The following is a 23,275-nucleotide window of genomic DNA, read 5'->3' on the forward strand; positions in this document are numbered from 1 at the left end:
TGGATGGCTAAACATCCCCCATGCCCGCTCTAGATGAAGCTGGACTCCAAATACCATCAGCCCCTGGTAGCTTGGCCTACTGTCAGGGATGATGGGGACTTGTCCTCCAACAATACCTGGAGGGCCACAGGTTCCTCCTTCCTGACTTACGGTACCCTGAACATGGCATATATACAGTCAGGGCCAGCACCAGCCTGCCCTGGGCATGCGGCTCCGGCCTGTTCCACCTACCTCTCTCCTGTCTTCTGGTGCGGTGCGCGCTGCAGATACACGGCTGCCACCAGCCAAGATGACAGCGGGGACATCAGCCCTTTAAAGACGCCTCTGCCACCATCTTGGTTGATGGCAGCCCTGCGCACGGCACCCGTAGCCCCAAAAGACAGGAGAGAGGTAGGTGCAGCGAGCGAACGGGCGGGTGGCCTGGAAGCTCCATCCCTGCTGCGGATCGCGGAAGCGCAGCGCTACTCTCCCACCCTAACGGGAGGCCCTTCAGGAGCCCTCCGCTAGGGCCCAACCTGGCTGCCCTTTGGCGGCGGCCCTGCGTAATAGTGGGGAAGATGCCAAGTAGACTTTTTTTTAACTTCATATACACATTATGAAGATCTTCTTCATAAGGCTATAAACACATTGAGTTTAGGGACTGGCATCTAGCCCCAAATCTTTAATATAGGGATGGGGAACCTTTTTCAGCCTAAGGGCCACATACAAACCCACCACTCTCTCTCCTCCATATGGGCAAGCAAGAGGCAGTACCCGACATATTCAAGGACATATTCCAGCAAGGCACAACACTCAAGGAAGATGCAAAACTGTGGCCTGTGGAAAGGGGGTGTGGCCTGGGCAAGTCCCAAGGGCCAGAGAGGCCACATTTAGGCCCTGGACTTGATACTTGGTACATACAACAGTGAAAACAGATCTCAGGAGGATGGGAAAAAGGGGAGGGGAAGAGAAAGGTGAGAGGATTTCCCCCCGGCTCAGAATAAGCTTGGATTAGAATTCCAGGGTTGTAACGCTCACCTCAAAGGGCTGGAAACAGGAGTCTCCTCTCTAACAGTCATCACCCTACTTAACTGAAACAGGGCCATATGCTACACTGAGAAAAAGAAAAAAAAAACGGGGGGTTGGGGGTTGGCCAGCTACCTCTAAGTTGATGGAGAGCCTCATCAATGGGGTCGCTTCGGTCCAGACGATACCGTTTTGCCTTGACCTGCATGAGGGCATCAAAAGACTCCCGCGTCATCCGTCGGGTGGCCATCTTGGTTCTGCATCCAGAAAGAAAGAGGCTCATGAGTTAAGGGGGGGGGAGAACAGCTGACATTCCTAACACCTACTGATCCTTTATCACACTTCTTCCATGTGGGATGAGGAACCAGATGTTGTTGAACTACAAATCCTAACATCTCTGGCCATGCTACGTTGGGCTGATGGCATCTGGAGTCCAACATCATCTAGAGGGTCACAGGTTCTCCGCTGCTATTATACATTGTGCTTTCTCCAAAAAGAGGACCCATATATGGTTCCCAGGCAGCCACCCATTCAGGGACAGACTTGCTCAGCTTCAGCAAAAGAGTCTATACGTCAGTCTTCTCTAATCTGATGTTCTCTAGATTTTCTGACTACAGCTCCCACAAGCCCCAACCAGCATGGCCAACAATCAGGGTTGGTGGGAGTTGTAGACCAGGAACACTGGGCCATGGGAGGCTGCTGAACAGACAGGCTGCTTCAGCCATCACCCAAGCCTACCTATACTTTCCAAGGCCTTATACCAGTGGCAGGGAATGTGCATCTCTCCAGATGTCCTCCAGGGTCTACAGCTCCCATCAGCTCTCACCATTGGCCATGCTGGTTGGATTGATGAGAACTGGGATTCCAACATCTAGAGGGCCACAGATTTCCTATCGCTACTTAAAAAGAGCAGTCTGCTCAATCAGGTCAAGGACCCATCTAGTCCAAAACCATGTTCTCACATTGGTCAACCAGTTACCTCTTTGGGGTAGCCCAACAGTAGGACCAAAGCACAACAGCAACTCTCCTCACTTGTGATTCCCAGAAACTGGCGTACACAGTCATTTACTACCTCCAACAACTGAGGCAGAACATACCCATAGTGGCTGTAGCCACTCATACTAACCACCACCATATCGAGCCCTCCAGTTCGGGTTGGCACCTGCAAATCACACCAGGTATCTGGGTTTTAAAAATATTTTAATTATTCTCCTCTTCTTTCGCCTTTTCATAATGGGAAAGCATTCTGGACTCCTGTTCATTTTTCTGCCCCTTTGCCAACTCTACAGTACCCTTTTTGAGATGCAGCAGCCAGAACTGTACACTATATTCCAAGCACAGTTGGACCATAAACTTGTGCAAAGGCATTGTGAAAGCAACAACTTTGCTTCCAAGTCCTTTCCTCATGTTCCTCAACACAGTATTTCTCTTTTTCCTTGCAGTTTCTAGTCAACATTTCCATTGCACCATCTGCCACGACCCCAAGACGGCTTTCAGGTACTAAGTGAGCTTCACAGCTGAGCAGGGATATGAATCCTGGTTTCTGATGTCCTAGTCCAGCACTCTAACCACTACACCACACTGGCTCACCATTTGCAGTGCCCAGCTGTTTTACTTTTCTCACCTACCTCCTGTCCACTTCACCCAGCATCCAGCTGTTACAATTCTTGATGTTTTGTTTTTAAGCCTTTCCATAATAATCTCTGTTGAATGTGTAGCGGTTAGAGTGTTGGACTAGGGACTGGGAGTCTAGGGTTCAACTCTCATAGAATCATAGAATAGTAGAGTTGGGAGGAGCCTAAAAGGCCATTGAGTCCAACCACCTGCTCAATACAGGAATCCACTGAAGTGAGTGAAGCTCACTTAGTAATTGTGAGCCAGGCACCATCTCTCAGCCTAATCAACCTCACAGGATTGTTGTGAGGATAAAAAAAGAAAGGGGAAAGAACTGATGTCTTCGGAGAAAAGGTGGGTAAAAATGCAATAATAAAATAAGGAAGCTGGAGAATGCCAGGGCATTTTCCTACTAAAACTCCCCTAGCCTAGCCCCTTAATCCTGCTTTCAGGATCTCAAAAGAGTACCTCTATCCATTTTAGTTAAACAAACCGCTAGTCAGGATCTCTAGAGCAGATCCCAACCTCTTCTATTCACAGCTCTTCTCTCTCTCTTGGAAGGTTTTATGGGTTGACTTAATCTGGATATATAGTTATATATCACAATGCTTGAGTAATACTACCAAAGTAGTTACATTTTTTAAAAAGATTAAGTTAAAATAAAATATACAACGCCTTCAAACAGTTCTCCGTTTATTCAATTTCTACATCCCTTCCCACTAAAAAATCCTGAAGCGATTTACAAGCAAGCTAAAAAGATACAATAATGAAAGCACATTAGCGTATTAAAAACATAGGTTGCATCCAACCAACCAAGCCTCTCTCTAGGTAGACCTATTTAATGGATTTGCCTAACTTAGGTCCATTAATTCCAGTGAGTCTAAGTTGGGCTTGGTTGGATAAATTTTTAAAAGCCTAGAAAAACAGGAGGTGAAGGGAACAGGAGTATTTGCCTGGCACGACAAACAGGCAATGATAATGGCACTGGGGAAAATTCCCAAAGGAAGGCAGCAAGACTCAGCAGCCCTCTTTCCGGTCACCTAGAGGAGACGAGCCCCGCGGGCCAACATCGAGAGCCAAGCAGGTTGAAACACAGATCTCTACAGGGATTGCCAACTTACCAAAATCTTCCTTGCACCTTTAACAGCAGGCTGGCATCAACATCAGTACGCTCTGAAAGAGATAAAGCCCCGTTACTGTTTGCCTGCAAGGGGGCACACGTTTTAAAAAGCAGAAGAGCAGGCCAAGCTAGGTGTTTGGTGGTCAGTTGGCAACCCAGCTCCCCTTTCACCAAAAGCTTCCCCTTCCTCGCCCCACATATGACGATTTTCACTCACCACAAACTGAATTAAGAACAAAAAAGCGCCACCTTCTTATTTAAATTAATTTCGAGCCTACCCAGGAACGCAAAGAGAGACCCACAGCAGCCCCTCAACGAAGCAGCGAGACTCCACTGAGCATGCGCGGAGGTTTCCCTGCGCATGCGCGGAGGTTTCCCTGCGCATGCGCGGAGGTTTCCCTGCGCATGCGCGGAGGTTTCCCTGCGCATGCGCGGAGATTTCCCTGCGCATGCGCCGAGCCTTTCTACCAACCCCCTTTTTCTCGCGCTCGGTCTTCCTTCCTCTCTGGTGCGCACGCGCGAAAAAGGAAAAAACCACCAACCGGGCAATCTTTTCTCCTTCGTGCGCAAGTGCACTACAAGCGACGGCTTCCCCGCCCCGCCTTCCTCTTCCGGCGCATGCGTGGTTAACTGCAATAGGTCGGCCTACCGCCCTCGTCTGTGCTCAGCCGCATGCGCAAAAAACGAATCGTTCCCCCTCCCCCTTCTTATAAGGAGGTTCCTGTAACAGTTAAACTACTCCTGGCCGCGCATGCGCTAGAATCCTGACAGGGTTCATAGTAGTCGCGCCCCCTCCCCCCGACGTCAAAAAATTATTATCCTTTATGTCTTCCCTTCGTCAAACTGAGCGGAAAGAACACGGAGGCTTATTCCTTACAAAAATACGTTTCAAAATATTGTCAAAATGCGCATACCCGGTAGATGTCATGGGTGAGGCAATTTGGACTCTATCTCTCACCGTTGACTCTGTTCGCTGGGGCTGATGGGAGTTGGAGTCCATCATTCATCTGCAGAGCACCAGGTTGCGGAAGATTGCCCTGTATACAGTATATCGTGTTTTGTTTGTGTGTGTGTGATGGAACTCACCTCAGCCTCTTTTGTGCTGGCACTCACAGCACTTGTATCAAGACAGGAGTATCAGCACCTCATTTTTAACCAAAAAAAAGCGCTGTGTGTGTATCACTATATAGTGCAGCAAAACATTTCCACACTGAGGGCCACGGACTTTTCTCTAACGGCTATAGAGATGCCAACGGATCCAGCAGCACTGACTGAGAGGGAGAACTTTTGGATATACTCTCTGGAGCAGCCTTGCCCAACCGGTGTGCCCCCAGATGTTGTTGGACCACAACTCCCATCAGCCTCAGCCATCGCTGAGGCTGATGGGAGTTGTGGTCCAACAACATCTGGGGGCACACCGGTTGGGAAAGGCTGCTCTGGAGTCTGGACACATTGGCGCCACACGGCCTGAACCTGGAGGACAGCACCAGCATCACTGAGCTTCTGCAAAGGAAGCCCCTCTGAGCAATCCATCCTCAAAGCTCTATAACTGCCACCTTGGTAGCAGCATTCGTATGTCGTTGTTTGTTGTTGTTATTATTATTATTAATTAGATTTATATCCCGCTCTTTCTCCCAGTAGGAGCCCAGGGCTGCAAGCAAAAGCAATAAAAACACTTTAGCACATCATAAAAACAGACTTTAAAATATATTAAAAGAAAACAACGTTAAGCAGCTATTGAAGGCAGAAGCCGAAACATTTTGGTAGTACAATAAAAACCTCTGTTACGGTGTTGAGCAGGTAATGTGCATAATTTCTGGCCATTGTGCACATTCACCAGCCCTCATGGAGAATATGCCCATTCACCTTCTATGAAGAAGGTATGGTGTATATTTCCCAGTCAGTACCAGCAGGCCTTGGGAAGTGTGCATGTATCGCCAGCATTTCCTAAGGCATGTTGGAGATTATGCATAATAGCTAGAGAATGTACAAAATTCAGCCAATATATGCAGAGTTCCTAATGTCTGTTAGAGATTATATATATTGACTGGGAAATGTGCACAATTCCCTCTTCGTGGAAGGTTAAATGTATGCATTCCCCACGAGGAAGCCTGGTGAATGTGCACAATGGCTGGTTATTATGCACATTAATCACTCAACTTACATCCCTCTTGTGTGTGTGTGGTATATGTGACTAAGGCCACAAAAGGTCCTAGAATGCCTGCTAAGTACTATTTATGGATGGTATATTGATGGCCTGAAAGGACATGGGGAATCCTAATGTTCCTTGAGACAATCCTGACCTAGCACAGGTGACCAGCTGAATGGGCATCTGTAAGCCTGATCAGGCAGAAGGTTAGAGAGTTAGGTTAGGTCGTCCATCTCTTGATCTGCCACTCCCTTCACCTCCCAGGCTCCACCCTGTGTGAGGCCTCATGATCTCTGGCATCTTTGCCACTGATGAAAGTTTCCCAAGAGATCTTTCCACCAATGGATCTTTCCACTGAGTTCAGATTTATGATGATGATGATGATGATTTGGGGCCAGTTCCTGAGGGTTGCACGGTCAGCAAAGAGGGTTTAATCAGACAGTGTTTTGTATAGTTCCCAAGGAGATTAAAGGCAGCGTGAGGAAAATTAGGTGGGCTTGAAGCAGGAAAGCAGGCACAGATACACACAGGGCCGGTTCTAAAGGGCGGCCAGGTGGGGCACTGGCCCGAGGGCCCCGGAACTACAGGGGCCCTCTGCTCCCCTTCCGCGATCAGCGGCACCATCTGCAGATCACAGGGCAGGAGCTTCCGCCTGCCCACCATTCCCTTGCCCCACCTACCTGTCTCCTGCCCTTCAGCATTGCCCTTAATGAAGATGGCGGCCGCAGCTTCCCTAAGGTACTGAAGCCGCTGCCGCCATCGTAGTTGATGGCAGAGATGAGTACATGTAGCACACACACACACACACACACACACACACACACACACACACACACACACACACACACACACGTGCCATCAACAAAGATGGCGGCGGAGGCTTCATCCCCTTAGGGAAACTGTTGCCGCCATCTCCATTAAGGGCAATGGTAAAAGACAGGAGACAGGAGACAGGTGGGGGGCTTGCGCACATGCGCACACATGCACACGCCAGGCCCCGGGGCAAGCTGATGCCCAAGGGCCCTGGCATGCCTGGAGCCGGCCCTGGGTGCACAGCTCATCTGGTCACTGTCTTTCGCACTAGGCTGAGACCATAAAATCTAGAATAGTGGAGTTGGAAGGCCTATAAAACCATTAAGTCCAACCCCCTGATCCATGCAGGAATCCAAATTAAAGCATCCCCCACAGGCTGCTGTCCAGCTGCCTCTTGGACGCCTCCAGCGCTGGAGAGCCCGCCACCTCCCAAGGTCATTGGTGCCATTGTCGTACCACTCTAATAGTTGGGAAGTTTTTCCTGATGTTCAGTCGAAATCTGGATTCCTGCAGCTTGAGCCCATTATTCCGTGTCCTGCACTCTGGGATGATCGAGAAGAGATCCCGGCCCTCCTCTATGTGACAACCTTTCACGTACTTGAAGAATGCTTTCATATCTCCCCTCAGTCTTCTCTTCTCCAGGCTAAACTTGCCCAGTTCTTTCAGTCTCTCCTAAAAGGGTTTTGTTGCGGTTCTCTGAACCTGAACTTTACTGAACAAGGTGGGGTTGTACATCTGTTTAAACAATAGTAATTATTTCAAAATTTGCATTATATATATAAATCAACTTGCCCAAATTTTATCCATATATCGGGGTCCTCTTGCCTCCTCCTTTTTTTTTTTTTTTTGGCGTTGTGGGCATTCGACAAGGAAATTGATTCGCCTTCCAAGAAAATGGACAGATTCTCCATCATAGAACCAATCCAGAATCTATTTGTGACGTCAGTTCAGAATTCCATCTAACTTTGCAGTTGAGATCTCCTCAAGCCTTGTTGGGTGAGCAGCCAGCAAGTAGATCGCTTGGCTTCAGTGGGTCAGAATCAAACAAGTGGGGGCCCCCGAGGAAAGGGGTACACTTAAAATTCTTTTTAAAAAATCCCAATCCTGCTGCAAAATACAAAGAAGTAGAAGCAAAACCCGAGTGCCATCGGTAAATTCAGAAGATTAATGGCTGGGAAATTGGTGAGGAATCTCTCCTTGTAACTGGAAATTGTTTAATAAACTATTAATCAATAAAACATGTTTTCCATCCTTGTTTTATTGTGTATTTTACTTAGGAATGTTTTCTCTTCTAATATTTGCTTAACTGGTTTTTATATTTTGTGAACTGCTGAGAAGCCTATTTTGGTAATGAGCGGTATATAAATGAATGAATAAATAACGAATTCTCTCTCTTGTTCAGATCACTCCTTTGCGAAGCCCACCTCTTCCACAAGGCTTGTGAATTATCTCCTTTATCCTGTGGGTTGTATCCAGCCATGTTCTGTGCAGAGCAGACCTACTGAGATTAATGGGCCGAAGTCAGTCATGCTCATTAATTTCAATGGGCCTATTCTGAGTATGGCTATGTTCAAACATTATGTCACTCTAACAGCATTTGTGTGTCTTATGTGCTTTTGCGCCGTCTTCTGTCTCATCCTGATGTGTCTTTCCCTCTCTCGCTTGCCTTCTCTATTGTCAGTGTTTGATTTTAACTTCCTTGGGGCAGAGACCTGTCTGTGTTGCAGAAGTGCTTGCCTTTTCTCTTCTACTCCTGACCTCCAATTGCTTCTGATGTCATTTTTCCCTCTTTGTCTGCAGTTCCCTGAAACGGATATTGGGGATTCTGAGGATGCGTGCAGAAGGACCCCGAGTGGGAAGACACCGCTTGTCCCCAAAAGAGACGTCAAGCCGGACAGCCCACCGAGCATAGATTGCGAATCCCACAACATCGGCGACTTGGCGGATCCTGGAGAACTCAAGGAGGTACGTGGTGGAGCGAGGAGAGGGAAGCATAGCCAGAAAAGTCAGACCGATGTAAGGAGAGCCTTGCAGGCTCAGGCCAGACCTCCAATGGCCAACTTGATGTTGCAGAGGATTCTGGGGGAAATGGAGGGGAGACCCTCAGCAAGGGGCATGAAGTGAATGTAGGCTCTGGAACGGGAACCTCTTCACATCCCATCCTCCTCAGATCTTGCTTCAGCCCCAGCCAGGACGCTGAGATTCAGGAGGGGGCTGACAGCCAGGGCCCCCGCCTAGCCTGGCTGCTGTGCGGGTAAGAAGGCAGGTGTGGCGCCCTTCCCTGGCTCTCCCTGTCAGGTTCCTACCTGCACGTGGCTACTGCCTGTCACTAGGCACCACCAGGGACTCCACCAGTCCGGACTGTCCTTTTTTATTGTTTCTCTCCCCGCCCTAGCACAGATCTCAACAGATCCCCCTGCTAGACAACCACCAGTCACGTCCTAATACTAGTATTCCCAGAGACTCTGAATACTGGTATTGTTATTCTCTTCACCGCTGCCACCATTTGTTACAGTTTCCCTTCAGCCTTGGTCATTACCTTACCCTCCCTTCCGGCCTGTGAAACCCCAGCCAAGGATCAGGCCTTTGGTAAACCAAATTAAGTATTTATTAAAGATAACAAAGCTAACAAGATTAACAAGATTTCTTCTTAAGGCACATAAGCATATGGTTTTACTCAATACTAATCCGAACTCCACCCCCCTCCTTCTCCACTCTCTCCTGGCAAACCACTCTCTCAAACCCACCAAACAACCCACTCTTTCTCTTCTCCCCCCAGATTCCACTCTCACTCTTCCTTTTATACGTTCAGCCATTTTAAACACTCAGCCAATCATCTAGCATTCTACTGCCCATTCACTCCCCCTCCTCTTTCACTCCACTTACCATGTATCTTCTAAACAACCAACACTTACCATATATACATTAATATAGGAACATCACATTTCCCCCCCCTTAAACAACGGCAGAGTATTATTCCTGTTCCAGGATTTATACGTCGCGTTAACAATATAAACAAGTCTCTATGGGGAAAATGTCTTTCTTTGTCCCTCTGTCTGGTTACGTCACTGCAGTCCCAGCCACTTGCCTGGAAAGTCCATCGGCCAGTACATTGTCCTTGCCTTTGATGAACTGGAAGTCCACTTGATAGTCCTGTAGGGCCCAGGGCCACCTCTGCAGCATAGTGTTATGGTTTTTCATAGTCTGCAACCATAACAAGGCCCGATGATCCGTAGTTACCGTGAATCTTCGTCCCCACACGTATGGGCGCAACTTGTTCAGTCCCCACACGACCGCTAGGCACTCCTTCTGGACCGACGAATAGTTTTTCTCCCTCGGCGTCAGCTTGCGACTCAGGTACGCCACTGGATGTCTGGTGCCTTCTCTCTCCTGCAGCAAGACGACTCCCAGCGCGAGGTCCGACGCATCTGTAGCCACGATGAATGGTTTCTCATAGTCTGGTGCTATTAATATGGGTCCTTGGCACAAGGCTTGCTTCAGTAGATCAAATGCCTTCTGACATTCATCCGTCCATACCACATGCTCAGAACACTTTTTCTTTGTTAATTCATGCAAGGGGGTTGCTATTTCCCCAAAATTTCTCACAAACTTCCTATAAAATCCAGCCACACCCAGAAATGCCCTTACTTGTTTTTTGGTTAAGGGGATCGGCCACGCTTGTATTGCCTCCACCTTGCTCCATAAGGGGGTGATTTTCCCACTCCCCACCTTATGTCCTAAATAGATTACTTCCTTTAGTCCAAACTGGCATTTCTTAGCTTTTATTGTGAGGCCTGCTTTTCTTAAGGCCTCCAATACTGTTGTCAGGTGTTGGACATGCTCAGGCACCGACTTGCTAAAAATGGCCACGTCATCGATATAGGCCACTGCAAAATCTGACATGCCTCGCAACACAGTATTGATTAGCCTCTGAAATGAACTTGGTGAGTTCCTTAGTCCCATGGGTAAGGTCACAAACTCATATAACCCATCTGGTGTACTGAAGGCAGTTTTGGCTCTGGATTGCTCGTCTAGTTCCATTTGCCAAAATCCTTTACAGAGATCTAGTGTAGAGATAATGGTTGCTGCCCCCAATAACTCTAACACTGCGTCTACCCTAGGCATAGGATACGCATCTGGGACAGTAATTTTATTGATTCGCCGATAATTAATGCAAAACCTTGTCGTTCCATCTTTTTTCAGAACCAGGACAATACTTGAGGCCCAGGGACTGATGGATTCCCTGATCACTCCTAATTCCAGCATATCTTCCACCTCCTTTTTGATCTCATTCAAAACTTTCCCATTCACACGGTACGGAACAGATCTGATTGGGGCATGATCTCCAGTATCAATGGAATGTATAACTATACTGGTTCGGCCAGGTTTGTTGCTAAAGAGATTCCTATAGGTTTTCAAAACTCTCAGAATCTCTTCTTTTACTTCCTCCTTCACCTCCTCTGACCATTCCACTTGATCTACCCCTCCTTTGTCTTTGCTTTCCTGTACCAAATCTGGAAGTTCAGGCCCACTTCCCTCAGGGAATAAGGTAACTTGCAACACCTGTGCATCCCTGGTATGGTAAGGCTTCAACATATTTACATGAACCACTTTGCTTTTGTTTAATTGGTCTGTGGTGATTACATACGTCACTGTGTCAAGCCTTTCTCTGATGGTATATGGTCCTTCCCAGTTAGCCTGTAATTTGTCCTGTTTCCTGGGTATGAACGCCATAACCATATCTCCCATGAATACACTGCCTTGATCCGTCAGCACTTCATGAGGGAAACCCAGCCTCATAAAGATTTTTAATAAAGCCTCTGCCACTACAGGGGCTTCTACAGATCTTAGTGCTTCTGCGTCTGAGTACCTGGTGGCAAAATCCACCACCACCAATAGATATTTCTTGCCATGCCTTGTGGGTTTGGAAAAAGGGCCCACCAAATCTATTCCCACTCTATAAAAGGGTTGTCCAATTATAGGAAGGGGCTTTAAGGGTGCCTTAGCCCTTACTCCACTTTTTCCCACCTTTTGGCAGATTCCACAAGATAGACAATGTTGTTTTACATCTTTGGAGATGTTTGGCCAATAATAGTGTGCAGCCAATCTCCTCTTGGTCTTTTTTATTCCCAGATGTCCTGCACATGGGACATCGTGGGCTACCTCTAGCAATCTGGTTCTGTATTTGCTAGGTACTATCAATTGCTTCACTGGTTCACATTCATCCTTTCTCTCAGCGGGCATCCACAGTCTATATAAAATCCCATTTTCACACACAACTTGATTCCTCAGTTTGTCAGTGAAAGGAATCTGTTGGGTCAGAGCTTGTTCCTTTATCTGCTTCAAACTTATATCTTTATGCAGCTCTTCCCTGAATTGCTCTGCTTCTTTCTTATCAGAGACCACTTGATACAGTTTGTCTCTTTCAGTAGGCCTGCTAGTGGTTGCTATGGTGACCTGAGGCTGGTGAACAGATTCCACCCTGTTTGTTTCAGCCCCCCTTAATATGGCTTCTTTTTCTCTGCCAATTTGCTGTCTGGTCACTACATATATCTTTCCTTGGGCTCCCATTACATCTCTTCCCAGTATTACTGGTTCTTGTTGCTGGGCATTAATGCCTACTTTATATCGGCCCTCTCGGCCTCTCCAAGTCATTTCCACCAGGGCCACAGGCAAACTTTCTGGTTGACCCCTCACTCCTTGGATAGTCACAGTTTCCTGAGGTAATATTACCTCAGATTTTATTAAATCTGGCCTCAGTAATGTTGGTCAGTGAAGCAGGCTGTGAGACTCACAGACAGGGTTTTTAGCAAAGAGAGTGAAACCTGAAGCAGAAGGGTTAAGCTGTGAGAACAGAGCGCCAGGTTTGCCAAGGTCAGCAGCTGGCTGGGAAGCCTGATAAGGTGGGATGCTTGGAAAAGCTCAGTGTGGGGGAAACGTCGTCTGTGGAGAGAACTGTGTCTAATGTCTTTGCCTAGTAAAGACTCTTACAAGAAACTTGCCTGGCCTGGCTTATTCCTGTTCTATGCGACTCTTGGATTCCATCCTTGTATGATCTATACACGCACACGCAACAGGGGTTATGGGCCCAGCTTATCATATAAGGTAGCGGGTTCGAGAGCAGTTGACGTGACGTTGTTGCAGAGAGAAACAAAGTGCAAGAAAGAGGCAAGTAAGAGTGGGCAACATGGCTGTAAACCTGTTATCCGGGATGCCGATGGAGAGACTGAATGCTGTAAACTACTCCAGCTGGAAATGGAGAATGAGAGCAGTTCTGATTAAAGAAGATTTGAATGATGTCATAGAAAAACCCCCTCCGGCAGCTCCTTCAGCAGCGTGGTTGAAGAAAGACGAGAAAGCGAAGGCTTTTATTACTCTGGGGCTGTCTGATTCTCAACTGTTGCTGGTGAGTAATGAGCCGACAGCTAATCAGATGTGGGAGAAGCTAAGAGCCGCTCATGTGCAGCAAACTGCAGGGAGCAGGCTGTGCTTAGCACGGAAACTTTATCAGATGCGTTTTACAGATGAAGTGACTATGACAGAGCATCTGGCTGAATTTCGTAGATTAAATGCTGAGCTGCAAGATAGAGGAGTGCATCATAGTGACATTCAGATGGTCTATATACTGTTATCTTCATTTGATCAAAAATGGGATGTCCTGGTATCTAGTCTGGAAACTTTACCCGACGGACATCTGAATTTGGACTTTGTAGAACAGAAACTTCAACAAGAGTGGAATAGAAGACAAGAGAATAAGAAAACAGAGTTAAAAGAGACTGTGGCTGTACAACAACAACAAAATCAAAGAAGCAGGCAAGAGAATAAAATATGTTATTTTTGTGGGTCCCGTGGACATATACAGAGACATTGTTTAAAGAAGAGAAATAACAGGGACTTTGGAAGTCAGAGAACAAGCGTGAACTTTGTTACTAAGGAGGACAATAAACTCATTAACTCTAAGTGGCTTCTCGACAGCGGAGCATCTAATTGCCTGATCACAGACTCTAGTTTATTTTACACTTCAAAGCCAGTGCAGGAGAAGATTTATCTGGCTGACGGATCGACTCAGGACGCGATTGCAAAAGGCACGCTCAGGTTGAGTACTTTGGGAACTATATTAACAGATGTGTTATTGGTTTCTGGTTTAAAATATAACATTCTATCAGTAAGAAAATTGGCTCAAATAGGTTGCAAAGTTACATTTGAAGGGGATAGATGTTTTGTGAGAAAAGATGGTGAAATATGCATGCAAGGGAAATTACAGAACCAAATGTTTATGGTTGAGTGCAATCTTGATAAACCCACGTGTGCTTGGATAGGAGTTAATAAAGATAAACATGATAATTGTTTACATGAATGGCACAGAAAATTAGCACACACACATTTCGAAAAGGTACAAAACACTCCAAAGCATAGTCAAGATTTGAAATTAACACATTGTGAGCATGTGGATGAATGTGAGGTATGCTATAAAACAAAAATGACTGTGACTCCGGTAAATAAGAGCTGTGAAAGCACGACCACTGAACCCTATCAGCTCATACATGTGGATTTGGCTGGACCTTTCCAGTGCTCAAAAGGTGGAGCAGGGTTTTACTTAGTGATTGTGGATGATTTCTCCAGATTTACACATGTGTTCTTATTGAAAAAGAAAAGTGAAGCAGAAGAGAAATTGAAGGCATTTATACAGAGGACAGAGACACAATATGGGGTTGTTATCAAAAATATCAAATCAGATCAAGGTGGGGAATTTACCAGTAATTCATTTAAAACATATTTGGAAAAGAAGGGAATAATACAGAGTCTCACTGCTCCCTTCAGCCCATCCTCCAACGGAACTGCAGAGAGGAGGAACCGGTCATTGCAGGATTCAATGAGAGCCATGCTAGCAGATGCAGATATGAATAACACTTATTGGGGTGAATATATTCTGTACACTGTTTATATTCAGAACCGTCTCATGCACAGAACAATAGGCATGTCTCCCTATGAGAAACTGACTGGAAGAAAGCCCAGGGTGAAACACATAGAACGTTTTGGGGCAAAATGCTGGGTACATGTTGCAAAACAGAAAAGGCATGGTAAATTAGGCTCAAGAGCTCAGGCAGGACGCATTTTGGGATTTCAGAATTCATATTATAGAGTTTGGTTGCCTGAGAAACAACAAGTAGTGTTAAGCAGAAGCATAAAGGTGATAGATAAACCTTGGAGAGACAGTCAAACAGTTATCCTAGATAGTGCAAGCAAGCAGGAAGCAGCAGATGTTCCTTTTGGGCAGCAAATTCCATTAAGAACTGCATTGACTGATCTAATACACGGTGGCAAACGTACTGTAAAAAGGCTGAGAAGTGAAGACATGGCAATGCAAGATACAGAAATGCCAAGTACAAGTACAGACACAGGTGCAGGTCCAAGTAAAATAGAAAGTGAGGAAGAAATGGAAATAGATAATGTTAGAAGGTCAGAAAGAAAAACGAAAGGTCAACCACCTCAAAGATTCACATTTAATGTCACACAACAGAATAATGAAACAGATAAATATCCAGTAGAATGGGAAAAAGAAGGACCAATAGATAAAGAAACAATGGATCTCATGTGGAAGTTTTGTGTTGAGGAATGAAATATAAATGTATTATCAAATGTGAGTGAAATAAATGACTCTGTGAAACTTGTGTGAATAAAGAAATAAAGAAACCTGAACTGAATTGAAAAATGTAAATAGAAACTGTAAGAAAACAAACCATGTACTGATATGTATTGTAATGAAAAGTTAATATTGTAGAAATGTAATAATGAACAATGAAGTTTTGTAATCTGTGAGTCTCAGGTGGGGGCTGTTGGTCAGTGAAGCAGGCTGTGAGACTCACAGACAGGGTTTTTAGCAAAGAGAGTGAAACCTGAAGCAGAAGGGTTAAGCTGTGAGAACAGAGCGCCAGGTTTGCCAAGGTCAGCAGCTGGCTGGGAAGCCTGATAAGGTGGGATGCTTGGAAAAGCTCAGTGTGGGGGAAACGTCGTCTGTGGAGAGAACTGTGTCTAATGTCTTTGCCTAGTAAAGACTCTTACAAGAAACTTGCCTGGCCTGGCTTATTCCTGTTCTATGCGACTCTTGGATTCCATCCTTGTATGATCTATACACGCACACGCAACAAGTAATGTCTGAGCGGCACCAGTATCAAGCAATGCCCAATAATTTGCCCCTTGTACACTCACTTCCTCTCTCAGACTTGAATCAAGGTCTGTTACTTCTGTCCAGTTTATCTGGCAGAACTGAACCTTTTTCGCTGTTTCTAAAGCCTTGGGCTCTGTTTTCACTGCCCTTGTCTGAGCAGGATTACTAATGGGGTTGGCAACCTCACATTGAAAACGTAGGTGCCCCGGTCTACCACATTTGTAGCATAATTTCTCCTCACTTTTAGGGTACACAGATCCACTCTGGGGTGTCCTGTGCCCTTCAGATTTTATTGGAGGACTCACTCGCTGTGGCACCACATCCTTTCTGCCAGCATTATATGGTCTGGGTTTAAACTCTCTTGATGTTTTCCCCACCCAGCCAGTTCTGTTAGAGGCGAAGTGATCCGCCATCTCTGCGGCCTCCTGCACCGATGTAGGGGAACGGTCTTTGACCAGGAGCCTTATTTCTGGTGGTAACTGATGGTATAATTGATCCAATATCATGAGGTTTTTCACCTCCTCCACAGACTGAGCTTTTGCACTTGTCAGCCATTTCCCAAATATGTCCATCAGTTTTGCCCCCAGCTCCACGAAAGACCTCCCTGTCTGTATCTGGCAATTTCTGAAAAGCTTTCTAAAATAATCAGGCCCAGTCTGAATCTTTTAAACACTGCTTCTTTGAATTCAGCATAGGTGAACGGGCCTGTCTGAGGGGAAATATTGGTATACCTCAGCCAATTCCCCTTTAATCAGGTTTGATAAATACTGCATGTATTTATCTTCAGGTAGCCCCCACAACTGAGCTGCTTTTTCAAAGGTGCTGAGGTAAATTTGAGGATCTTGACCAGGCTCATAGACAGCAAAGTCCTTTGGAGTAATTTTTATTTTTGCTCCATCTCTCTCTTTCCTTGTCTCCTCAGAGTGAAATTTCTCTCTATCAAATTTTAACTTTTCTACTTGTAATTCAGCATCCAATGCTCGTTGCTTCTCCCTCTCCTCAAACCCCAATCTCATTCTCTCAATTTCCAACTCCCTCTGTTTTTCCTTCTCTGCACCTTCCATCCTCAATCTCTCAGTTTCCAACTCATGCTCCCATCTTAACTTCTCTCTCAAGTACTCTATATAAGCGGGATTGCTTGAGTATTCTTCTGGGGTCTCTTCCTGAAAGGTTGTTTTTGCTGGGCAGTTGCAAATCCTATAAGTGCTACCCTCAATTCATCTACCCCTTTACCCTCGTGAGGTAAATTGAATGTTATGCACTTCTCCACCAGCTCCTCTCTTTTCATTTTTATGTATTCAGCCATGGTGTTTGAGTTCACTCACTCTTTGCCACACACTCTTTGCCAGTCACTCTCACAAGTAATCTTGTTTTGTTATTTCTGTCTGCCACACCACTGTTAAGGATTCTCTAGTATTCGTACCACTGCTACAGCCAACACCTGTGACGTAGTCTCCTTTGTTCATATCTGGATTCTCTGTTGTTCATATCCCACCGCTAACACCACCTGTGGCGCCCTTCCCTGGCTCTCCCTGTCAGGTTCCTACCTGCGCGTGGCTACTGCCTGTCACTAGGCACCACCAGGGACTCCACCAGTCTGGACTGTCCTTTTTTATTGTTTCTCTCCCCGCTCTAGCACAGATCTCAACAGATCCCCCTGCTAGGCAACCACCAGTCACGTCCTAATACTAGTATTCCCAGAGACTCTGAATACTGGTTTTACTCAATACTAATCCGAACTCCACCCCCCTCCTTCTCCACTCTCTCCTGACAAACACTCTCTCAAACCCACCAAACAACCCACTCTTTCTCTTCTCCCCCCAGATTCCACTCTCACTCTTCCTTTTATACGTTCAGCCATTTTAAACACTCGGCCAATCATCTAGCATTCTACTGCCCATTCACTCCCCCTCCTCTTTCACTCCACTTACCATGTATCTTCTAAACAACCAACACTTACCATATATACATTAATATAGGAACATCACAGCAGGCAGGTGGGGGGCTGGCTGAGGGCAGTCGGAGTTAGCGGGCAGTGTCTGGATAGCCCTCATGGGCCAACCTCCCCTGGCGCCGGAGGTTAGGGGTTCCCCAGCAAACAAGCCAATGAAGACAGACTTCCTGGGTCACTTCCAGGCTCTTTCCTGCTTCGCGTTGGGTTGATGTTGTTGTCTCTCACCCCACCCTGTGCCCTCCGTCTGTGCCAGCAGTTGGCTTCTGGCAGTGAAAACCCCCACGGCAGAGAGGTTGGCAAGGAGGATGCGGTGAAGCCCTGTGACTCCCCGAAGGAGGAAGGCAAAGAAAAGACGCAGCCCCAGAAAACACAGTGTACGAATTTGCTTGATTTTCGATGGGTAGGTAGTAGCAGAGTCCCTAAAAATCATTTGCTGAAGTGGGGGGGGCAAACATGGCAACCGTGGTACAGAGACAGATGGAGGCCTGTCTAGAGCGAACCCTTGTATTTTTCAGCCTGTGCTACGGGGCAAAGCCAGGGGTGTCATTTTTCTTTGTTGTTTGCTCTGACTACTGCTGTTATTTTTACTCCACTTTTCAGCTGAGCAGGCTCCCAGAGAAACTTGCAGATAAATAAAACACAAGACAGGCCCCCTGCCCTCAGGGTGACAATCTAAGAGGCACGACACAAAAGGAAAAACGGGATGGGGTGGGAAGAGGAAAACAAGCAAACTCGGGCATCAGTTCTCGTAGTTCCTATACCAACCAGCTGCCATGGGACCATGTAGTGGAGTGCTGAAATAGCCACTTCTGGGTGACTGATGAGGGAGAAGACAAAGGCAGATGGTCCCTCAGTAGAGCCAATGGAGTAGCCCTGCTTCTTTGTTTTTCTTCCATCCTTCAGCGTGATGGAATGGCTACTGCTGCTCGGTAACAGACCAGTAGCTTTGCCTCTCACCAAAATGTCAGAAGAGCCGACGGAATAGCCCCACTTCCCTTCCATCAGGCTACTCTGCAGCCTGATGGAGAGGCTGCTCCTCAGTGACAGTGGAGGGAGAGCCAAAGGCAGATGGCGTCTCAGCAGAGCCGATGGAGCGGTCCTGCTTCTCTTTCCTTGCTCAGCTCTGCAGCCTGATGGAACAGCTCCTTTTCGGTGACACTGATGGCCACTAGCTTGGATGGCTTCCAGAGGGGATCATTCAAACTAATTCATGGAGTCTGGATCTAGCACCAGTGGCTACTCATCACGATAGCTAAATGCAGGCTCTGAAAGCCAGTTGCTGGGAAATGACAGCAGGTCAGGGCTTTTGCGTCCACACCATTTTGTGGAGTTTCCGGAGGCGTCTGACTGGCCTCTGTGGGAAGCAGGACTAGATGGACCTTTGGTCCAAGTTCTGTAGGCGCCAGTGATCCTCTAGGAACTTCTTGGCATGTTCTGTTCATATAGCTGCTACGTGTATATGGGCTCCTGCTGGGAGTTATGGTGGGATATAAATCAAATAATAAATCAAATAAATAAAAATATCTCCCCCCCCTTGTTGTTCTGTAGCTGCAGGAGAAGGAAGAGGAAGAGGGTCGCCTCCAAGAGGACTCTGGCACCGCCCCAGAAGATGTTAGTAGCAAAGGGCTGCCCAACAAGAATTCATCTGGTGATGCTCAGGAGGGGCTGTGGCCCCCACCTGGAGACAACACTGAGGAGCCCAGAGTGCAAGAGGTAAAGATTAGTCCAAATTGCAGTTCCACAATTACTGGCTGTGTTAACCCCCATTTTAAAGCAAATTTAAGGTGCTCCCTTTGTGTTTAATATTGGAAATAGTTTAATTTTATTTTAATGTGGACTTTGTATGTTTTTAATATGTATTTTTATCTGGAAGCCGCCGTGAGTTCCAGTTTTGGAAAAAGGGCGGGGTATAAATAAAGACAATAATAATAATAATTTAAAACCCTAAAACAACTTAGGCCTCAAATATCTGAAAGGCCACCTCCTTCCCTACAGGTCCTGTCGGGTATTAAGATTGGTAGATGTGGCACTCTTGGTGGTTCCCTCAGATGTTTGGTGATCCAGGAGAAAGCATTATCTGTGGCAGTCCCCACGTTGTCCTATTCCCTACCCGTAGTGGAATCTTCATTATGGCATCTTCATTACATAGTTTTTGTCATATGCACCTCTTTATCTTTGACATATAAATATTTTGGGATCCACCCTAATTACCTTTGTAATGTTTTAAACAATTTTCATATTATATTTTTATATTGTAATCTCCCCTGGGATATCTTCATCATCATCATCTTATAACAATTCATTCATATTCATTCATTGGAATGTTTTGCTCCAAGAGCTGGTGAAATAGCCACAATACGTGGCAAGGTGGCCACTAGCTTAGACCGCCTTGAAGGGGGGCGTGTGATGTTTCTATATATTAGTGTATATATGGTAAGTGCTGGTTGTTTAGAGTATACATGGTAAGTAGTGAAAGAGGAGGGGGAGTGAATGGGGAATAGAATGCTTGATGATTGGCTGAATGTTTAAAATGGCTGACAGTATAAATGAAAGGATGACAGGTAAATCTGGGTGAATGTGAGGTGGTGAATTGTGGAATCTGGGGGGAGAAGAGAAAGAGTGGATTGCTTGCTGGGGTTTGAGAGAGTTGTTTGCCAGGAGAGAGTGGAGAAGGAGGGAGGTGGAGTTCGGATTAGTATTGAGTAAAACCATATGCTTATGTGCCTTAAGAAGAAATCTTGTTAATCTTGTTAGCTTTGTTATCTGTAATAAATACTTAATTTGGTTTACCAAAGGCCTGATCCTTGGCTGGGGTTTCACAGACCAGAAGGGAGGGTAAGGTAATGACCAAGGCTGAAGGGGAACTGTAACAAATGGTGGCAGCGGTGAAGAGAATAACAATACCAGTATTCAGAGTCTCTGGGAATACTAGTATTGGGACGTTACTGGTGGTTGCCTAGCAGGGGGATCTGTTGAGATCTGTGCTAGAGCGGGGAGAGAAATCATAAGAGAGAGCAGTCCGGACTGGTGGAGTCCCTGGTGGTGCCTAGAGACAGGCAGTAACCACAAGCAGGTAGGAACCTGACAGGGAGAGCCAGGGAAGGACGCATCACAGGGGGTTATTCAGATATTACATTGGAGACGGCATGGCTCCTGAACTACTCATCACTAAAACAAGAGGACAAAAAAAAGGCCCAGATTTGCATAAAATTTATATGTTTTAATTTATAGTCTAGGTGCAAATTTAGAAATAAGGACTGTAATTTAAAAAGAAGCACAACCCTACTCTCTGCTCTAGGAAATGGGAAGACTAGATTGTTCTGGGATAGTTACTCCTAAGATGATGCCTGCTATGACAGATGTGTACATCATTGAAAAAGGGAATAATTTTGTTCCTTGCTTCACAAATGTAGTTTCAACCCATCTTGACATTAACGTGAATATAGTAACAAAAATGGACTAAAACTCCTACTAATCCGTTGAGTTAAATCTATATTTCTTTCCCTGGATTGCAGCCCTGCTTGCTTGCTTTCTTATAACAATCCATTTTCTTCCTCCCTTCTGACGTTTCGAAGCCCGATGGTCCAGAAGGCAGCTCTGTGGATCACGAAGCTTACTACCTGTGCGATGAGGCCATGCTCCTGCAAGACTCCAGCGCCTCCCTGGGCTATTTCCCCTGCTACCGGACCTACATCGAGTTCCCCCGCTACCAGCCCCCCGGCCACCCCCAGGACAAAGGGAGCGGCCCCTCACGGGTGGGCAGGAGGAAGATCCCCCAAGAGGTGCAGGGCCCCCAGAACAGCCCACTGCTGCCCACGGCCAAAGACAGCAGGAAGTGTCCCCAGAAGAGGAAGCACAGAGGGGTCTCGGTGGAGGAGAAGGGTCAGGCCAAGCCCACAGAGCTGAAGCCGCTCTTGCAGGACCAGCGCACCCTGCCCCCGAGCCCAGAGGGAAAGACAGGACCCCACATTGTGTGCTGCCACAGCGCGGAGGTTGCGGGAGAGAGGAACCAGGTGTGTGCGCCCCCCATCGATACAGCAGGGGGGAAGATCGTGCCAGGGAGGTGCCCCACAGGGTTTGTAGCGCCACGGTAGAGCAGCTGATTTGCAGGCGGAGGGTCCCAGGGTCCATCCCTGGCCTCTCTCGTTGATGCAGTGGGGAAAGGCCTCTCTCGGCCTCAGACCTTGGAAAGCCCTGCCAGTCAGAGCAGGCAACCCTGGGCTCGATAGAGAAGCGGTCTGATCTGGGACATGGCAGCTCTTTATACGCATTAAGATTTGAGAAACAAGGATTAGGAGAGTCTCCAACGGATCACAGTGGGATGGGGGAGAAGCCCTTCAGTGGTGGGGACTCTCCGAGCCTTCAGCTGGGCCTGAGCTACAACTTCCATCAGCCCTCATTGCTGGCCACGCAGGCAGAGGCTGTTGATGGGAGTTGGGAATCCAGCAACATATGGAGGGCCACAGTGTTCCCCCTCTACCGCCACAGAAGAGCCCTGGTAGATCAGAGCAAAGGCCCACCTGGTTCAGCGTTGGGCTTGCGACAGCGGCCAGACAGATGCCTCTGGGAAGTCTGCGTGCAGAAGTGTGAGAGCACTGGCCAAAGTGGACGTGTAACAATGGCGTCTTCTTTTTCCTTTTCTTGCAGGTCGGGCCAGTGAAGGGAAGAGGGAAAGAGATCCCCCAACGGGGATCAACTGCTCAGAGTCACACCTCGGTCACGGAAACCACCGCCGCCACCACCCCATTGGAGCCCCGCAAGCCTCCTTCCCACCTCAGCTTCCATTCCATCATCTCCTGGGTTTGGAAGATCTTCAGGAAACCGTCATCGTCGCAACCGCAACCCAGCACCAGCAGCAGGACGGACGCAGGGAGGAGGCCGCCGGCCAGTTGCCTAAGACTGTGGATCACACAGTACCGTGGCCGCGTCCACCCACAGCCACCTTGACACCAATGCCCCACTTCTGAAAGGAGTCAGCGCTTTGGGCCAAGTTGGGGGGACAAGTGGAATATATTCCAGAAATCGATCATTTCCATTAAAATTTCCTCTTTATGCAAAACAAAGAAGGAGAAATATTCCACATTGCCACATAGGTGCTGCCAGAGGGTGGTGAGGTGGGACGTTGGCAAGGGTGTTCATATCAATGTAGCTGTCTCTATACTGCATGTGGGCCCAACAGGATGTTGGTGGGGATTTCCTGGTTTTCACTCCACCTTTTTCTGTGAGCGTATCCCGCCTCTTCCACTTTGGGAGTGGCCGTGCTGGGAGTGCACGAGGAGCTGGTGCTACCACAGAATTTGGATCTTTCGATGGCATGCTGTCTCTGCATGCCTGCATATGCACATGCAAATTTATTTTCTATACATATAAAAAAAAAATGAAAGCCGTCACATAGCATGACAGCAACATTCTATGTGGTGGTGAGGCGTGGCGGGCATGAGGTCAGTGTGG

At 47.0% G+C, this 23,275-nt stretch overlaps 2 protein-coding genes across 7 annotated transcripts in view; one reads left to right on the forward strand and one right to left on the reverse strand.

The window, feature by feature from the left end:
* LOC133372903 (SURP and G-patch domain-containing protein 2-like) overlaps nucleotides 1–4,107 on the reverse strand; it is a 38,562-nt gene extending 34,455 nt beyond the window's left edge. For 4 of the 6 annotated variants that reach the window (XM_061602067.1, XM_061602066.1, XM_061602063.1 and 1 more), the window contains exons 1-3: nucleotides 3,957–4,106; nucleotides 3,741–3,792; nucleotides 1,141–1,262 (exon numbers count right to left, since the gene is read on the reverse strand). In XM_061602067.1, coding sequence (XP_061458051.1) covers nucleotides 1,141–1,255 — 115 coding nt within the window. In that variant the 5' untranslated portion in view covers nucleotides 1,256–1,262; nucleotides 3,741–3,792; nucleotides 3,957–4,106. Of the gene's footprint in view, nucleotides 1–1,140; nucleotides 1,263–3,740; nucleotides 3,793–3,956 lie in introns of all 6 variants that reach the window. The other 2 variants (XM_061602069.1, XM_061602064.1) reach the window with 2 other exon arrangements.
* Nucleotides 4,108–4,660: 553 nt separating this feature from the next.
* On the forward strand, nucleotides 4,661–23,190 carry LOC133372791 (uncharacterized). The gene is made up of 6 exons (XM_061601858.1): nucleotides 4,661–4,669; nucleotides 8,502–8,666; nucleotides 18,081–18,224; nucleotides 19,373–19,537; nucleotides 21,400–21,837; nucleotides 22,472–23,190. Exons 1-6 carry the CDS (start codon nucleotides 4,661–4,663, stop codon nucleotides 22,769–22,771), a joined length of 1,221 nt encoding a protein of 406 aa, XP_061457842.1. The 3' UTR covers nucleotides 22,772–23,190.
* Nucleotides 23,191–23,275: the final 85 nt, after the last annotated feature.

The sequence above is a fragment of the Rhineura floridana genome, chromosome 18, assembly GCF_030035675.1.
Source record: "Rhineura floridana isolate rRhiFlo1 chromosome 18, rRhiFlo1.hap2, whole genome shotgun sequence".
NCBI classification, from domain to species: Eukaryota; Metazoa; Chordata; class Lepidosauria; order Squamata; family Rhineuridae; genus Rhineura; species Rhineura floridana.